The sequence below is a fragment of the Erpetoichthys calabaricus genome, chromosome 1 (assembly GCF_900747795.2).
Source record: "Erpetoichthys calabaricus chromosome 1, fErpCal1.3, whole genome shotgun sequence".
Taxonomy (NCBI): Eukaryota; Metazoa; Chordata; class Cladistia; order Polypteriformes; family Polypteridae; genus Erpetoichthys; species Erpetoichthys calabaricus.
In genome coordinates this window covers 96,751,962-96,769,202 of record NC_041394.2, presented here as the reverse complement: position 1 = coordinate 96,769,202, position 17,241 = coordinate 96,751,962, and the positions used below count along the sequence as shown (strand labels likewise).

Here is a 17,241-nt window from a genome sequence, read left to right as displayed (position 1 = left end):
AGCTGAAGAAGTGCCAGACTCACAGTTGGGGATGTTGATGCCCACAGGAATTCCACTGCCAGCAAAAGTGAGTACATCTAGCGAAGTGAAATCTGGCTTGAGAAAACGATCCTTCTCAAACTGTGTGGGCCAAGGCAGCTCTGGCAGTAAGACCTCTGCAGAGTTTACCAACTCCGCAAAGCGGGCACTCATTGCTTTATTCACAACAGCTACAAAACCTGGAATGGGAAGAAAAGGGAGATTCTTTCCATCAGCATTAAAAATGTTAACACCACCAAATGAAAAATTCGTTGTCTCCAGATGTGTGTAACTACAAGAATCACACATCTGGACAATTGTAATATTTTTCTTCTATTTAACATTTCACAAATTACATAATTAATAATACATTTAAAATACTGACAAATATTTATTGAGTGCATGTGATTTTTGCATTAAGTGATTTGTGATATTTAACCTTTAATGGAAAACAAACTGCCTCTAAAACCTTAATGTGTTTATTGTAAAAATGTTACATTTTTACAATAAACAGCTTGGCTAATAATGAGCATAATCTTGCTGCACTATTACATTATTTTATATGCGCAAGACATCTATTCATAATTTAGTAGAACTGCTAATGACTTTAGCTATTGTGGCTAAATAACCTATGGTGCACTTTAGACTTGCATAAAATTAATAGTCAATAATGTTAATAATAGACTTTATTAAGACCAGTCTTTTTGATTGTTAATGCAACAATTCTGTAAAGTGGTAGTTTATACAGAAAACTGTTAAAATTGTATTGCCTGCTTCAGGCTTGGTATAATAGCTCTGATAATAACCAAGAGGGAAGGGAGAAAACCAAGAGAAAAATGTTACCAATGAAGTTTTCAGTTAACAGAATTAAATCACCTCCAACATGCTTTTCAGCTCTGGATAAGTATATTGTACTAGGAAAGTGTCAAGGGCACACAGATGCTGGTATTCAAAATAATTTCACATACTGAACCTGTAATTCTACTGTCAACCCAGGTATTAGCTTCCTTTTCCCCCCCATTTCATCTATTGAAATTTCCAGTTAAAACCCATTTGGTACAGGCACTCCACATCTCTAATGACAGTGAAGCTGTAACAAATGTTAAAACTTTAAGAGCAGTTGTCCATTCAAGTGGAGCATTGCCATGTGGGAAGAAAAGATATAACCAGATACTAAGCATCTAAGAGTACATGAGAGGATGGCATAATGGTCTTTGCAGTTCCTGTGTTGTTTGCGCATTCTGCCTGTGTCAATGTGCGTTTTACACTGGATGTGGTGTTTTAACTCCCACATCCCAAAGATATCAGAGTTAGGTTAATTGGGGACTCTGAATTTGCCTGGCATTAGTGAGTGTGTGTGTGTGTGTTTGTCAGTGTGCCCCTGGTACCCCAGCCAGGACTGACTTTTGTCTAATGTCCAGTGCTACTGGAATAGACTCTAGGCCTTGTGATCCTCAACATTGTAACACAATAGCAGATACATGGATAATTCATTTTTGTAAATAAGAATAAAATTATTCAAAACACGGAGTGTAGAGGATGTCTGGATGCATGAATCATTGTAACGCTATAACTAAATATTTTATTTTTCCAAGATTTGCAGTAAAATGTCATCAGTATTCGTTTAGTAACCAAATGATAATCTATTGCACACAGCAATAAGTGGTTCTGCTCTCCTAGCTAACCAGGCAAAAAGTCACTGCAGTTTATGCACGCACTAAATAACATTACTTCCTATCAGTGTCTATTCTTTAAAATATATTCTCTAGGAAACATAAATAGTGCATATCATGAATAATACAGAAGTGGCACTTCATGTCACCCTTTCACCCTAAAACATGTGATTTCTAGGTATATATTGCTTATTTCATAAAAAAGCAATTTCAATGTGCTAAATGCAAAACTATGGAAGATGGATTGCACAAAAAGCTAATACTGCAAATATATTAAATTTTCCATAAAAATGTTTGTTGTATCGTAAGAAATCATTACAATATGAAAAATAAATCACTTATGTACAGCTATAGATATTATTTGTAATATTTCTTTTCTGAAATAAGCTAATCTAATCTAATCTAAAGAAACATGGCCCCAGGTAGCATTCAGCTTTATTCCAGGCCGTAAACAATGAGGCTATATATATTAAATCATTTTAAGATTCATTTTAAAAAATAAACAATGACAACACTGCAGTACAACTTATTGAGAAATGTCCTAAAGTAATAATTAAATTAGGTTATTATAAATGCATTCCTGCTTTATCAACAAATTGAGGACACATGCACTCACCAAATAAGTACTATACATAGTGCAAGTGGTCATAAATAAGAAACTAAACCATCCCAGAAATACAGGTCTAGCTTAACAGCAGAGTTAAACTGTCACTTTAGCATTTTGTGGTCTTCTAAGTGCACATGCAGAAACTGATGTGCTCACAACAAACAATGCACCACATCTCAAAGTCAAACTTAGGTGCACTGTACTTCGCTACCTGGAAAACTGAAGTGATTATCCATCTGAGAAAGGGAAGGTATTTTACAAGTCCAGACAGGAACAAACACTCTACAAGTACACAAAAAAAAGTCTGCTCTCCACTCGTGTATCTCATACAGTACACAGACAATCCCATGATTTCGAAAGCCAAAGACTATAACTGTAGGAGTATAAATTTTGAAAGCATTATTGCTTTTTAATATTTTTAAAATAATGATTAATACTTTATCTTGCATTATTATGTTCAGATGCTCATGGTTCAACTATCAAATGTCTACAATTCAAACACAATATAAAAACCACATGCTGCTGTAACCCAGTTCAGTAACCCCAGCTTTTTTTCTGAGCACCCTCCAGGACAGTATGTCATGTCAGGATTCTTTTCAAACCAAGGTAAGGGGGAAAAGAACATAGCATACCTAAAATAAACTGACACAGTTTTATATGAGAAATAAATCACCAATAAAAGCCCACAGGAAGGAATAATATACAATGTGTAACTTTTACATGACAAACAAAACAAGAAACAAAAACTGTTGCACCTTCAAACTCTCCACGTGAACCAAAAGGATCTCTGTAGCTTTCAATAAAGCCAATGTAGCTATGGAGAAGAGAGAAAAAAATATATCAAAAAGGTACAAAAATACAATAACTACTCAAGACTAATAAAAATTTTAAAAAATCTACTTGACTGTATCCTAGGAACATATTCTCCTTTTTACAAAACTATAAATGTCTTGAAAGCATATTTTATATTAAAATATTTTGCTGCATTTTAATTCCAAAAGCAAAATCAGAGTCACAATCGCCACTGTGCCTTATCCAGAACAAGCATGGTAAGGGAGTGTGGGGTAATCACTGTAAATAGACTAAAAAATATTAATTATGCATGGTCTTATTTCCTAAAACAGTCTAGCCAAACAAATTCTCGACACCTAAAAAAGGACCTAGGACTCCGATTATCAGAAATAAAGTCCACTACAATGTTATTTGCAGTATTTGCATACAACTGGTAATAAGAAATCTTAATTTCATCCTCAAGGTGGCATGCATAAACCAATGTAGAATGTTAATGTGTAATATTAATTAACATATGAAAATAGTGAAGAATTTATTTGCCCAGCAATAAACGGTGGTCTTGCAGTTTTACCTACTCTCCATATATATCACTCATTTCTTAAATTGTTTAAAACAACTTCAGTTACTTTTGGTGTTCTATAACAATATAACAAAAACCTAATGTTAATAATGTCTTAACAGAATATGCTAATCAAATATGATTGCCACTCCTTTGAACTCTCGATACCTTTCCACAATTGGTCCTTTATCTTTGATCCAGTAACGAGAGCCCTGTTTATGTGCTTCAATGGACCCAAAGAAAAAGCTTTGCGCATAATCCTCAAGCATATGTTCTTCATTTTCATTAGCTGCATAGGCCTGTGTGCATAAAAGACAACAACAGATGTCATCTGGACACCAACATACAGTAGTCTTTTTATTAATTGCAAGTATTATTTACATGTGCTTTTTTATTTCTCTACTCTCACTTGAATGAAATGCAGACAATTCAAAGGGGACCTGAGATGGTCATCTCTCCAATAACAAACTATTAAAGATCAGCTTAAGTATGTGTGTATTTTTGGTTTCAAATTTAATAATAATACCCTAATAATCACTCTGGCCCCTTCAGAATATTATATTTAGCATTTAGAGCATATTTAGAACTACAAACAGATATCTGCTGATGTGAAAATGTAACTTTAAAAATGGTAGACTTCTGTCCCTTTCTAGCTTTCAAGTGTTATTAATGTATTAGTCCACAGCAGTGCCTTTTCCCTATAGTGCAGAAAACCTGATGTGGGGTCACTCTCGTTGAGGTTCAGCAGAAACAGTTTATAACAATACATTCTGGCCACATTGTTTTGATCTGGATATTTTGATGGGGAATAAAAAGAATTAAATGTAGATCATTAATTATTTCTCAAAAAAAAAAGTTTCCAGGGGAGCCATGTTCATTGCATTTCTAGGAAATTGCCAGGATGGGAAATTTGAGAACAGTAGCTACAATGTCACAAAATGAAGTATGGACATTGTTCTCCCTAAAAACCTTTATACATCAACCTCTTCTTCTACTTCAAACTAAGTTTTGCTGACCTTGGCTTTTTTAAGACAGTCCACCACTCTCTGCATAAGAGGAGCATAGTCACCACGCACCACTTTGAACAAAGTTCCATCAAAATTGTAACAGCCACACTTATTGTCAACATCACCATCAATAGGACATTCTGAAAAAGAGGAATGATTTCACAAACACAGAACAAAATCATGAAAAAAAAATGATGAGAACTGGAAACTAGCAGAATGAATAAAAAGTATGCATTACTTTACTTTTTTACTATTCAATCTATATATGTCACTGTATATGCATAACAAAAAATAAAATGCAGTCCTAAATTAAAATATACAATATGTAATCTTTAAGCTTGCAGAATGATACTAAAATGTTGTTTTTGCGAAATTAAATGGATAGCTATTTAGATAAATACTTTAAAATGACTGGGTATGATGAAAGGAGGCATTAAACAGTAAGAAAATCCCATTGGGTAAAAGAAAGCCCCAACAGTGCCTAGTGACTAAAAGTGCTCCAGGAAACACAATATGAAGAGAATAAGCAGTACTAGCCAGAACGGCCCCAAAATGTGCCATATCTTTGCTTTTATGCCATACCTATATAGACTCCAGAGTCCATGCCTTAATTTATAGTTCATCTAGATGTGTGTCATCCTCCGAGTTGGTGTTACTTCCCCAGCAGCTTGAAACAGTACATTGGCTATTATGGACAGGTAGGACATGCCCAGCAGCTAGTCAAGCACATTAAAAGGACCCAAGTCCCCTCAGAAAGAAGAGCTTGCTGGTACAGATTTATCTGTTTGTTGGGTGCAAAATAAGTTCTATTGTTTAATATACATTTTTAATAAGACAAATTAAAGTCTTTGAATTATCAGACTATCAAAGTAAATAGCTGGTATTACTAAAATAGTATCATGAATTATCAACAGGTTACTGAAAAGCATTTTTGAAATCCATCACAAATATTCAACAGCCACTGGTTGAAACTACTTCACGTTTTGCCTTCAACTCATCTTATGTTGCCGAAAAGCTATAATGTGTGGAAATTTCCAAAGAGTAAAGAACAGAAAAAGGCTGCTGATTAGCACTGAAACAGGAAGATGGATTTTTAAAAAAAAGTGTGTAGATGCAATGCACTGAGGACATGTATTTTATTGAACGGCCTAAAGTGAAACAGTTTGGATCTAGTACTCTTTTAACACAATTTCTATTATAATGTAGAAAGGGTACTGAGAAGTAGAGCTGGGCAGTATATGGAATTTTCAATTTGATTAGATATTTAAGAAAAATGAATATGTAAAAGCTATTCTCAGCACTTTTATTTAATATAAATAAATATTAATAAAATCCACAAAATTATGTTGCCTAGCGACGATTAAAGTGAGAAAAAATGGAGCAAGGATCAGAAGACAAAGCATTTAGGATAGTTAGGATTAGCACTGCTGTTTGCAAATAGTTTGGTCTTTCCCAATATAAAAGTCAGATATCTACACTAACCTGTAATTCACATCACAAGTCAGACATCTGCATAGTGTAAATCCTCAAACATCCATTTAACCCTGTCCCATTACTTAAACATCATAAGCGGGAATAAAAACAACAGCCTTCATAGTTTTCATTTGTGCGACTTATTCAATGATCGTGTATCATCTATGGGGTAAACTGCATCCCGGCCATTTTTTTTTTTTTTAGTTTGTATTTTTGCATGGCAATTGAATTGTGCTTCCTTATTCTAGTATATATTGAATGTATAGTGCATTCATTTTGACCTAATATTTATAATTACTGTAATGATCCAGAGGTGTGGGGAAACGGGAATGGATTAAGCACTCTGTGGAAATCTGATTATAGTTAGTCCTGAAAAGGACAATTAGTTTCTTCCACAGCTGTGCCTGCTAGTGCCTTACTTGGCTGCTCCTTCATGCCACACAATTCTACTACAACTCCACACACTCCACCAGCCTTACCTCACAAAGCTCATCAGGCTCCATGAGCACATCTAAGGCTTGCCGGTAGCCACACACCCAGGCTGATGGACTTTAGAAGTGGGGTCACCCAGTTGAAGTGCTCTTTAAGTGCTGTCTGTGCACCCCACTCAGCAGCTCCGCCAAGAGTGTTTATGGCTGGCTTCTCTATGCATTCTCACCCCTCTGACAGCCTGTGATCACCTAAAGAGGGTTTCTCTCGCAGGGGTGCCACACTACATTGTCTTGGTGATATCTGAATCCATTAAGATTATTGAAGGACGTCAAATATACAACCATATTACTTTGTGAGTGGTGGTTAGTCAAAAGATACTAAGATATCGATTTAATGATTAAAAAGCTATGATTTTGTAATGCCAGATTTTAATAGGTAGATTTTACTTGACTGTTTATTCGAACTGAAAGTACAAATAAAGCTTCACTGGATAGCTAAATTGGCTCCATGTCCAACAAAATATCCTGCACACTTCAGAATTACAAGCACCTCTTTACAGATTCTTACCTGGCATCAGCTGTGTAAAAGTACTTACGTATATGTTAGAGAAATAAAAATTTCAAAAAGCTGTTAAGAGCGCTGGATGCAAAATACAAGATGCCCAGCCACAAAAGCAATACATATTAAGCTAGTAAATGTTACAAAATAGATGCATGCACACATCATAATCTGTTTTAGACCAGGAAAAAAACGGATATGCATATACACAATTTAGAACCATTACAAATGTCAATGATAACAGTACATGAATAATGTACAGTACATATGCACATGTATTATGATCAGTGATTAGTGTGGTAATGAATCAAGAGCTTTGTTTATCTAACTGGCAGACAGATATTTGTGTTTTCATTGTGTATATATTGCATAAGTAGTAGTTGATGAAATTATCACTTTAAAATAAAAACAAAAAGCAGTTTCCTTTGGTAATAGTTCATATTAACCATACTAAAGTCAAAAACCTATATCAGGTTTTTGACATTGTATAGAAAACTTGTATGTATATATAATATAAAAATATATACACATACAGGGGTCTCCAACACGTCGCTCGCGAGCTACCGGTAGCTCGCAACCCCTTTCCAAGTAGCTCGCCAAAGGGTTAATGAATCCTACATAAATTTGAAAACTTGATTAGTCAAAATTAGGGGTGGGTGATCTTTCCAAAAAATCATATCATGATCCACAATCTGAATTGCAATCTATCTTTTCAATGTGGCATACACTTAAGACAATATCCGGACTCAAACTTGTCAAGACCTAAGTAACACTTTATTTTAAATATCAAACAAAGTTGAATTCAGCTGTTCTCTCATTCACTAGCTAAGCGGAGTTAAGGTACACACCCCGAAGCTGGCGAGTGAGAGAGGAGAGGAGAGCCCCCACCCCCCCACGGATTTGAACAAAAATAAATCGGTACCGCAAGCAAACTATGATACATAGTGAAATGAGATGTCGCAAAATCAACTGGAATGTCCAAGCAAATTATAGAAAAAAACCCGATCTAAACCCGTTAAGTAGTTCTCTCAGAAATAATACGGAGAGACATTGGATTTTATATATTATACTGTATATCAGTAAACCTTCAAAATAATGTGCAGTTAAAGTCTCAACAACATTCTCAGCATTTCTGGAGCTTAGTAGAGCCAGGTAACTATAAGAATCTTCACCAAGCAGCTCTGAAAATGTCTGCTTTGTTTGGGTCTACATACCTCTGTGAGCCTTTTCTGACATGAATGTCATGAAATCAAAGTTCAGAACAAGACTGACAGATGAACATTTAAATGACTCCATAAGAGTGAACCCAAGTGGCTACACTCCACCATACACCTCTCTTGTTGAGTCATCTGACGAACTAAAAAACACATCACACATGCAACTGGACATGTGAATACTCTTGTGAAGTGAAACAATGACATGTAACAAAATGACAAATGAATACGTAATATCTGTGTATTTGTAATTGCACTGTTTTGTTTTGACAGCATTCCTGTTTTAATTCAATTGTGTAAGATACACTAGAAAATGCATACAGACATACAAAATACACTTGCAGTTGAACTAAATATTTTTTGTGATGTTTTAATGCAAAATGTGAGTTGTGTATACCAACATTTTGTAAATGTTCAGGCAAAGCAAGCTTGTTCAGTTTGTTTCGGTTGAAACATGAGAAAACATGAGTAGCTCTCGGCCATTTTCATTTTGTAAAAGTAGCTCTCAGGGGGGAAAAAAGGTTGGCGACCCCTGATATATATTTTATATATAAAAAATGAATGATGCTGATCTTTTCTCTTTAAGGCGTATAAAGAAATATCAAATATCGCAAGTTCATATTGCCGATCCCTACGGAGAAGTAGACTATATCTGCAAATAACTCTTATTGTAAACCAATTAGTTTTAGCAGCAGTGTCACTGGCTTCTTTCGAGAGCACATCCAGCAGTCCCTTTCTTTAAACACTAAAAGACTTTGGGATTACAACACAGTGGTTAGATTAAAACTTGTACCTGGGCAGGAATAGTATGTTCCACACCCCCTATAAGAAGGAAGCAAAATCTAAAGCACTGCCAACAACAAGACAGACACAGATGGGCCTTTAGAAATATGCTGTAGCCTTCGTTCCAAGAAAGACTTCTGATAACATTTTATGGTAAATATGACTTGCCTTTTCTGTTGTAAAGACAGTACCAGTTAGAAAGAAGAAGTTGCCAAAAACTGTACTACTAAAAAATGGTAGTTCCAGTGAATGCTGGAAATGGGAGATTTTAGGAATTTGTTTTTCCTAATAATTATGGTATTAACCATGGGTTAAACAGCTTAACTACAAATTGTAAGGTGGGAAAAGCAACCCTATTTGTCTTTTATTAATTAATGTTGCATTTTAGTGTATGTAGCATAATTTTAATACTGGTAAACTATGAACTGAATCTAGAAAGAAAAGGGAAAGAAAAAAAAAAACAAAAAAAAAAAAAATACAAACATTCATTTGAATATTTAGTCCATACCGTCTTTAATGGCAGAAGCCAGGCGCACTTCATAGCAGCATTTCCCATCATTATTCACTTGCTTGAAAAGGCGAGTATTATAAGCACTCAGATTCTACAGAGGAAAAATAATTATAAAAAAACAAGACCATCTTTTAGCTAACAATTCTTCTTTGCTTCATACTGAACACAAGGTTAGCTGGGAAAACATTCATAAGAAGCTACATTTTGTTGAAAATCTTTAGTCAAATTAACAAATAATTAACATATACCTTGACCTCATTCTTTTTGTTGGTCGTATTTTTCTTTGTCTTTCAGCCTTTCTTTTGTTGATGTTTCTTGCTGAGCTGACCGTTCTTCGTGGGCTGCTGCCATGTATTGTGTGTCTTTAATTTTCTGTGACAGTAATACTGTCTTGTACGTCTGCTGGCTTGTACGTCCGTAATATACCTTTAATTTTCTCTGGCGGTAATACAGGCGTGTGCATCAGTAATATGCCTTTAATTTTCTCTGACAGTAATACTGGCTTGTATGTGGCTTTAATATGCGTCACTGTATTGCGTACCTTTAATTTCCTCTCGCAGTAATACTGGTTTGTATTTCCGTAAAATGCCTGTAACTTTCTCTAACAGTAATATTGCGCATCGCACCGTACCCCGCGCATGCGCACTTCACCAGAAGACACACACGCATGGACACCTGGACGCACACAGGGATTTTATTAAAGAGGATTAATAGGGATTTTAGAAATAAAAGCAATCCTACGAATCGGAAAACCTAGGACAATGGTAGGTATAGGCAAAATACATTTCAGTCCACAGGTTTACATTTAAGATGCGGTTAAAAGGCATCTGTTATTTGCAAAATCTGATTAAGACTCATTTTATAAAGCAATCCTAAAAGCATGAACAGCTAATTAAAGCATTTACTAGTAATAAAAGAAAAAAAACATGTCTTGGAAAAAATATGGCTTTTTATTCTGACCATGGTAGCTATTATTTAGGTAAACTGTTATTAGGTCAAAATTAAAACTCAGAACAAGTGTACAATTGTCATATTATCAAGTGAAACCATAGGATTTCTGCCCACAGAAATCTCACAGCCCACATGAGTCGCTGAGCCCCCAAAACAAGGAAAAATTATACGTACACACACACCACTTTTGTCAGTATACGAGAAGAAAAAAAACAGAACTTATTGATGAAGACTCCATACTGTATAAAGGCAACAGAGTGTCTAAAATATAAGACAAAAATACTGCTTTGAAAAACAAGTTTAAGAAGAGGCAGAACTAATTGGGTTATACAGTAATCCCTCCTCCATCGCGGGGGTTGCGTTCCAGAGCCACCCGCAAAATAAGAAAATCCGCGAAGTAGAAACCCTATGTTTATATGGTTATTTTTATATTGTCATGCTTGGGTCACAGATTTGCGCAGAAACACAGGAGGTTGTAGAGAGACAGGAACGTTATTCAAACACTGCAAACAAACATTTGTCTCTTTTTCAAAAGTTTAAACTGTGCTCCATGACAAGACAGAGATGACAGTTCCGTCTCACAATTAAAAGAATGCAAACATATTTTCCTCTTCGAAGGAGTGCGTGTCAGGAGCAGAGTCTGTCAGAAAGACAGAGTAAAGCAAACAAATCAATAGGGCTGTTTGCTTTTAAGTATGCGAAGCACCGCGGCACAAAGCTGTTGAAGGCGGCAGCTCACACCCCCTCCATCAGGAGCAGGGAGAGAGAGAGAGAAAGTTTGTTTTTCAAGCAAAAATCAATACGTGCCCTTCGAGCTTTTAAGTATGCGAAGCACTGTGCAGCATGTCGTTTCAGGAAGCAGCTGCACAAAAGATAGCAACGCGAAGATAATCTTTCAGCATTTTTAGACAAGCGTCCTTATCGTCTAGGTGTGCAAACAGACCCCCTGTTCAATCCCCCTACGTCAGGATCAGAGAAAGTCAGCGCAAGAGAGACAGAAAAGTAAGCCGGGTAGCTTCTCAGCCATCTGCCAATAGCATCCCTTGTATGAAATCAACTGGGCAAACCAACTGAGGAAGCATGTACCAGAAATTAAAAGACCCATTGTCCGCAGAAATCCGCGAACCAGCAAAAAATCCGCAATATTTAAATATGCTTACATATAAAATCCGCGATGGAGTGAAGCCGCGAAAGGCGAAGCGCGATATAGCGAGGGATTACTGTATAGTAAATTAATTTGAATCTTCACTGACAAATATTTAAAATTTGTCACTTTTTCAAAACACCACATTGTGGACCTGCTAAAAGTTTGTTTGAGTAGAAAAAAATATTAAGAGAAGCTTTTCAGGCAGGCATTTGTCTTTAATGTATTTTACCATTACTGTCTTATGACACTAAGATACAATTGTTTCAACAACCAGGTTGAAGCTGGTTGATGCGAAATGTTGAAAAGCAGGTACTTCTCATTATGAAACAAAGAAATTACAACATACAAATGAATCTGAGAGTAAACTGTAAATTAACTGATATGCAGCATCCTCACATGAAAGACAGCAAAAAGATGCATGCACACATACAGCACGAGTTTAGATGAGGGAGGTTGTGTTTTACTAATATGCTAGAATTCTACAAGGAAGCAACAAAGGGATACAATCAAAGTGGTGCATTTGATATTATGTATATTGATTTTGAGAAAGCATTTGATAAAGTACTGCATGAGAGGTTGGGCGTCAAACTAAAAGTAGGAGTTCAGGATGTTGTGTACATGGGGGCAGAACTGGTTAAAACACAGGAAGCAGAGGGTTATGGTGCAACAAGTCTTATTAGAATTGGTTGAGAAGAGTGGCACCCTACAGTGGTCAGTGCTAGGGCCACTGCTCTTTTATTATATGATTTGGCTGGGAATATAAACAACAAGCCGGCAAGGTCTGTGAACGATACCATGCAAGATGTAGAATCCTGAATCCACTGAATAATCACAGAGGGATTACATGTAGAAAGTATAAATATTAGATTTGAATAGAAAATTAAAGGGTTTAAAATAGGAAGTACACCTTATGAGAATAGGATTTAGTAGTCATAGGTAATATAGCATTATGTGTATAATATACTGCAAGTCCAAAGGAGGTTATGCTCAAGCTTCATAAAACGCATTGGCGAGGCCTCATCTGGAGTACTGTGTATAGTTTTGGTCTCCACAATACAAAAAAAAAAAAGACATAACTAGAAAAAGTCCACAGAAGAGCGACTAGGCCGATTCCCTGGCTACAGGGAATGAATTATGAGGAAAGATAAGAGTTTAGCCTTTTCAGTTTAAGCAGAAGGAGATTAGGAGGAGACATGATCGAAGTGTTTAAAATGATAAAGTGAATTAGTACAGTGGACTAAGACTGTTACTTTAAAATGTGTTTAACAAGAATGTGGGCAACCACAGTTGGAAACTTGCTTAGGGTAAATTTCACACAAACATTAGGAAATTTTTCTTTACACACAGAACCATAGAAAACATGGAATCAATTTCCAAGTAGTGTGGCAGACATCAGGACTTTAGGGACCTTCAAAACTAGACGGTGTTATCGTGGATGAATTAAGTGGATTTGTAATGTTCTAAAAAGGTTCTAAAACAACATTTAGTGTCCACAAAATCTTGTGATACTATATTTTTATTCTTTAACATCTATATCAACTGGTAATTGTCAGTAAATGTTATTAGTTGTCCAGACACTTTTTAAATAGAGCTTCACTTTAAAAACAAATGTTTTCTTTAAATTTTAAAAACACAAAATCACTTAATCATCCTACCTTAGAGTCAAGAAATTTCTGCACAAGCTCAGCATCCTTTAAACAGCAGTTCCCAGAGAAGTAAGTAGTTATTCCCTACAAGAAAGCATATACTGTATGACATAGTAAAACTGTGACCAACATAGTTTGTATAGTTATTAAAATAAAAAAAAATTGTTTCCTTGCTGATGCAATTCATTTTTCCCACTCTTCTCAGATGCAGTACTACCATAGAAGAGTGAATAGGCTGATTCCAGGGCTACAGGGAATGACTCGTGAGGAAAGATTTGGAAGAGCTAAGTCTTTTCAGTTTAATATTACAATAATTATTTCCTCCTATATTTTCTTTTTTTTTTTTTTTTTTTTTTCTGACTGAGCAGTTTTCCTTGTATACAGAGTCTAGTCTAGACAAGACATGGTAAGATAGCATACCTTTACTGGTCCATTGCCAACTGCAGCAACTCTTGTTATTTTTTTATCAAATAAACCAAAAATGTTTAATCTGGTAAATAGAATACAATTTGAGTTGATCAGTAATGTAATTTGGAATCTAGTAATCAAAAGCTTCTGCATTAATGTGCTACAAAGTGCAAAAATACAGCGCCATAAATAAGTTCAGGACAGTGAAGGTTAAACTGCTTCTTTCTGTGCATTCAAGCAATTTAGAAGTGAAATAAGAACATCTCCGTTTATGTATGGGCATACATGCTATAACATTTCAGATAATCTAAAACAGGGTTTAATACTTTTTATTTATTTGTTTTTTTTTATTAAATTTCATGCAGTGTTTATGACCCTGCATTACATAGTCTGAAACATGCAGTAAAAGACATTTTCTTCAATTGATAAAAATTGCTGTACTAATACATATATATTTAATGAGCTCATTCCTAACATACATGCCGTAAAAGTTATGCACAAAAATAATTGCTTTCTGAGCCACAAAAACAAAAAAGAAATGCAAAGTCCATATAATGACCTTTTAAACCGTTCTGGTTGTGATTAATTCTCAGTAAGCACACTGTGCTGTTAAATCAAATGTTGTAGCCAGTTACAGCAACCCAAATTTACTTTAAGTAATACAGGAAGGATTCATGCCCAACCAGTAGGCCATAATGGAAGAAGCAGGCGAACACGGTCGCTAGGAGTAGAACATTCCCCCACACGACAGGTCGCAGTGTCCCACCAACACAAAACCCAATCAGGACACCCACCCACAGGGAGGCATGGGAGCTGAAGTCCGGAAATGCAGCCCTGGCGGGGTCTTTGGAGACCATCAGAGGAAGCTGCTATGGGAGGACTGCCCTTGTTTCCAATACAACATGGAAATGCTCTGGGCGACCTGGACAGGAGACCAGAAGCAGTTCCTGGGTCTGCTCAACTAGAGGACAGAAGGAGGAAGATTTATTGAATTTTTGTGATTTTACTTGTATTTGTGGCTGATTCTTGGAAAGAGGTCTTCAGAAAGGTGCTTTAGAAGGAATAAAAGTCCTTTATTTTATTCACGTGCTGTACTACTATGTATGTGGTTTGAGTTCTCCGCCACCCCCTTGTGGTTAAACTATTTAATTCTTAACTAATAAAGACTGTTTTAATAAATACCTGTACAATATATAAATTCAGTCATTGCCACATGTACAAAGAGTTACACCACTTACAAACATAATATTGTATCAGAGCTCTATAGATAATTATCATGAAGTAGAGAATAATGTTAAATCACAGAGTTCTCTGCACATTTTTAAAAGACTGATTTCAATTAAAAATAATTTTATTTACTGAATAGCAGATTGCACCATCACAGAGGCATATATTCTTCATTCTAGTATTTGTGGGTTTGCTTGTATTCAAGTACTTTTTTTTTTAGAAACTAAGGTTTAGGTCTGAAAATGCATCTTCACACTGCAGTGTTTGGGCTAATAGTAGGGAGCATTTTCACGAACTCCAGTTTACCTGTTAGGTGCCTGGAGTACACATTGGTTAATGGTGAAAATGTTACTTTTACAAGATTTCTCTCTGTGATTACATAAGTCTAGATCTATGTGTAATGGAGTATAGTCCCTTGATTTCAAAAGGTTAATGTTCATTTCCTAAGGCTGAAAATGTGCAACAGGAACACTGGTGGATCAACAAACTGCTGAATATTTTAGGTCATTTTCTCAGGTGTAGCAATTGCAGTTGAATAGAGTTACTTGAAGCATGTGCATACATTTTTGTTTATAAGTTGTACTTTAATACTCCATCAACATTTGTTAAAGATATTGAAAGCTGACTAGTAAACGGTCTTTTACCCTTTCTCACCTAAAATTAGTTTTGCCTGAAAACAAAGGACCACTTTTACATGTGGTTTCTGGATGCTCTCTGCAGACGGTATGGTACATTCTCTGATTTGGTTAAGATGCTGTCTCTTCTGATGTCATTGCTACTTTGCTGAATATCCTGCATATTACTTCTACTAAAAAAGTTCTTCTAGTTATTTTCTATATACTTTTGTCATTATGCTGCTTGTAACTATGATTATTTTCACTTGTAACTGGTATTGAAGTAGTAGTAGTAGTAGTAGAACAGTTCACCCTGTCCTCTCTTTTTAAGTCTATAACAAAATGTGTTAAATATTCCTTTATTTATTAGTTATTAAAACCCATACACCCTGGGAGTATTTTTTAGCAATCTCCACCTGAGTGGAGGTACACCAAAATAAAACCTTATTATTCAAAAAATAAAGAGGCTACATAAAGTTAAAGTTCAAGGATTTTCAGAAATACTATGCATCTGCTTAATGCAGTTACTTAACAGATACCAAATACTAATTTCCTTTTATATTTCAAAGCCTGATACCAAACTAATGGAAATATTTTAGAGCCCATGTTTCCTCTAAAATATACTGCTCAAAAAATTAAAGGAACACTGATTTAAAAAAAAAAAAAAAAAAGAGTATAGCACCAAGTCAATGAAACTTCTGGTCAGTTAAGTAGCAGAGGGGGTTGTTAATCAGTTTCAACTGTTTTGGTGTTAATGAAATTAACAACAGGTACACTAGAGTGGCAACAATGAGATGACCCCCAAAACAGGAATGATTTAACAGGTGGAGGCCACTGACATATTTCCCTCCTCATCTTTTCTGACTGTTTTTTCACTAGTTTTGCATTTGGCTAGGATCAGTGTCACTACTGGTAGCACGAGGCGATACCTGGACCCTACAGAGGTTGCACAGGTAGTCCAGTTTCTCCAGGATGGCACATCAATATATGCCATTGCCAGAAGGTTTGCCATGTCTCCCAGCACAGTCTCAAGGGCATGGAGGAGATTCCAGGAGACAGGTAGTTACTCTAGGAAAGCTGGACAGGGCTGTAGAAGGTCCTTAACCCATCAGCAGGACCAGTATCTGCTCCTTTGGGCAAGGAGGAACAGGATGAGCACTGCCAGAGCCCTACAAAATGACCTTGAGCAGGCCACTGGTGTGAATGTCTCTGACCAAATAAATCAGAAACAGACTTCACGAGGGTGGCCCGAGTGCCTGATGTCCTCTAGTGGTCCCTGTGTTCACTGCCCGGCACTGTGGAGCTCGACTGGAATTTGCCATAGTATACCAGAACTGGCAGGTCCACCACTGGTGCCCTGTGCTTTTCACAGATGAGAGCGGGTTCACCCGGAGCACGTGACAGACGTGAAAGGGTTTGGAGAAGCCATGGAGAATGCTACGCTGCCTGGAACATCGTTCAGCATGACCAGTTTGGTGGTGGGTCAATGATGGTCTGGGGAGGCATATCCATGGAGGGGCGCACAGACCACTACAGGCTAAACAACAGCACCTTGACTGCCATTAGGTATCGGGATGAAATCCTTGGACCAATTGTCAGACCCTATGCTGGTGCAGTGGGT

At 36.3% G+C, this 17,241-nt stretch overlaps 1 protein-coding gene across 2 annotated transcripts in view; it reads right to left on the bottom strand.

The window, feature by feature from the left end:
* Positions 1 to 17,241, bottom strand: part of dpp3 (dipeptidyl-peptidase 3) — a 63,756-nt gene that overhangs the window by 21,837 nt on the left and 24,678 nt on the right. For both annotated transcript variants that reach the window (XM_028803886.2, XM_028803895.2), the window contains exons 5-10: positions 13,381 to 13,455; positions 9,625 to 9,718; positions 4,666 to 4,796; positions 3,818 to 3,948; positions 3,054 to 3,112; positions 24 to 218 (exon numbers count right to left, since the gene is read on the bottom strand). In XM_028803886.2, the coding sequence (XP_028659719.1) occupies positions 24 to 218; positions 3,054 to 3,112; positions 3,818 to 3,948; positions 4,666 to 4,796; positions 9,625 to 9,718; positions 13,381 to 13,455 (685 nt within the window). The remainder of the gene's footprint in view (positions 1 to 23; positions 219 to 3,053; positions 3,113 to 3,817; positions 3,949 to 4,665; positions 4,797 to 9,624; positions 9,719 to 13,380; positions 13,456 to 17,241) is intronic.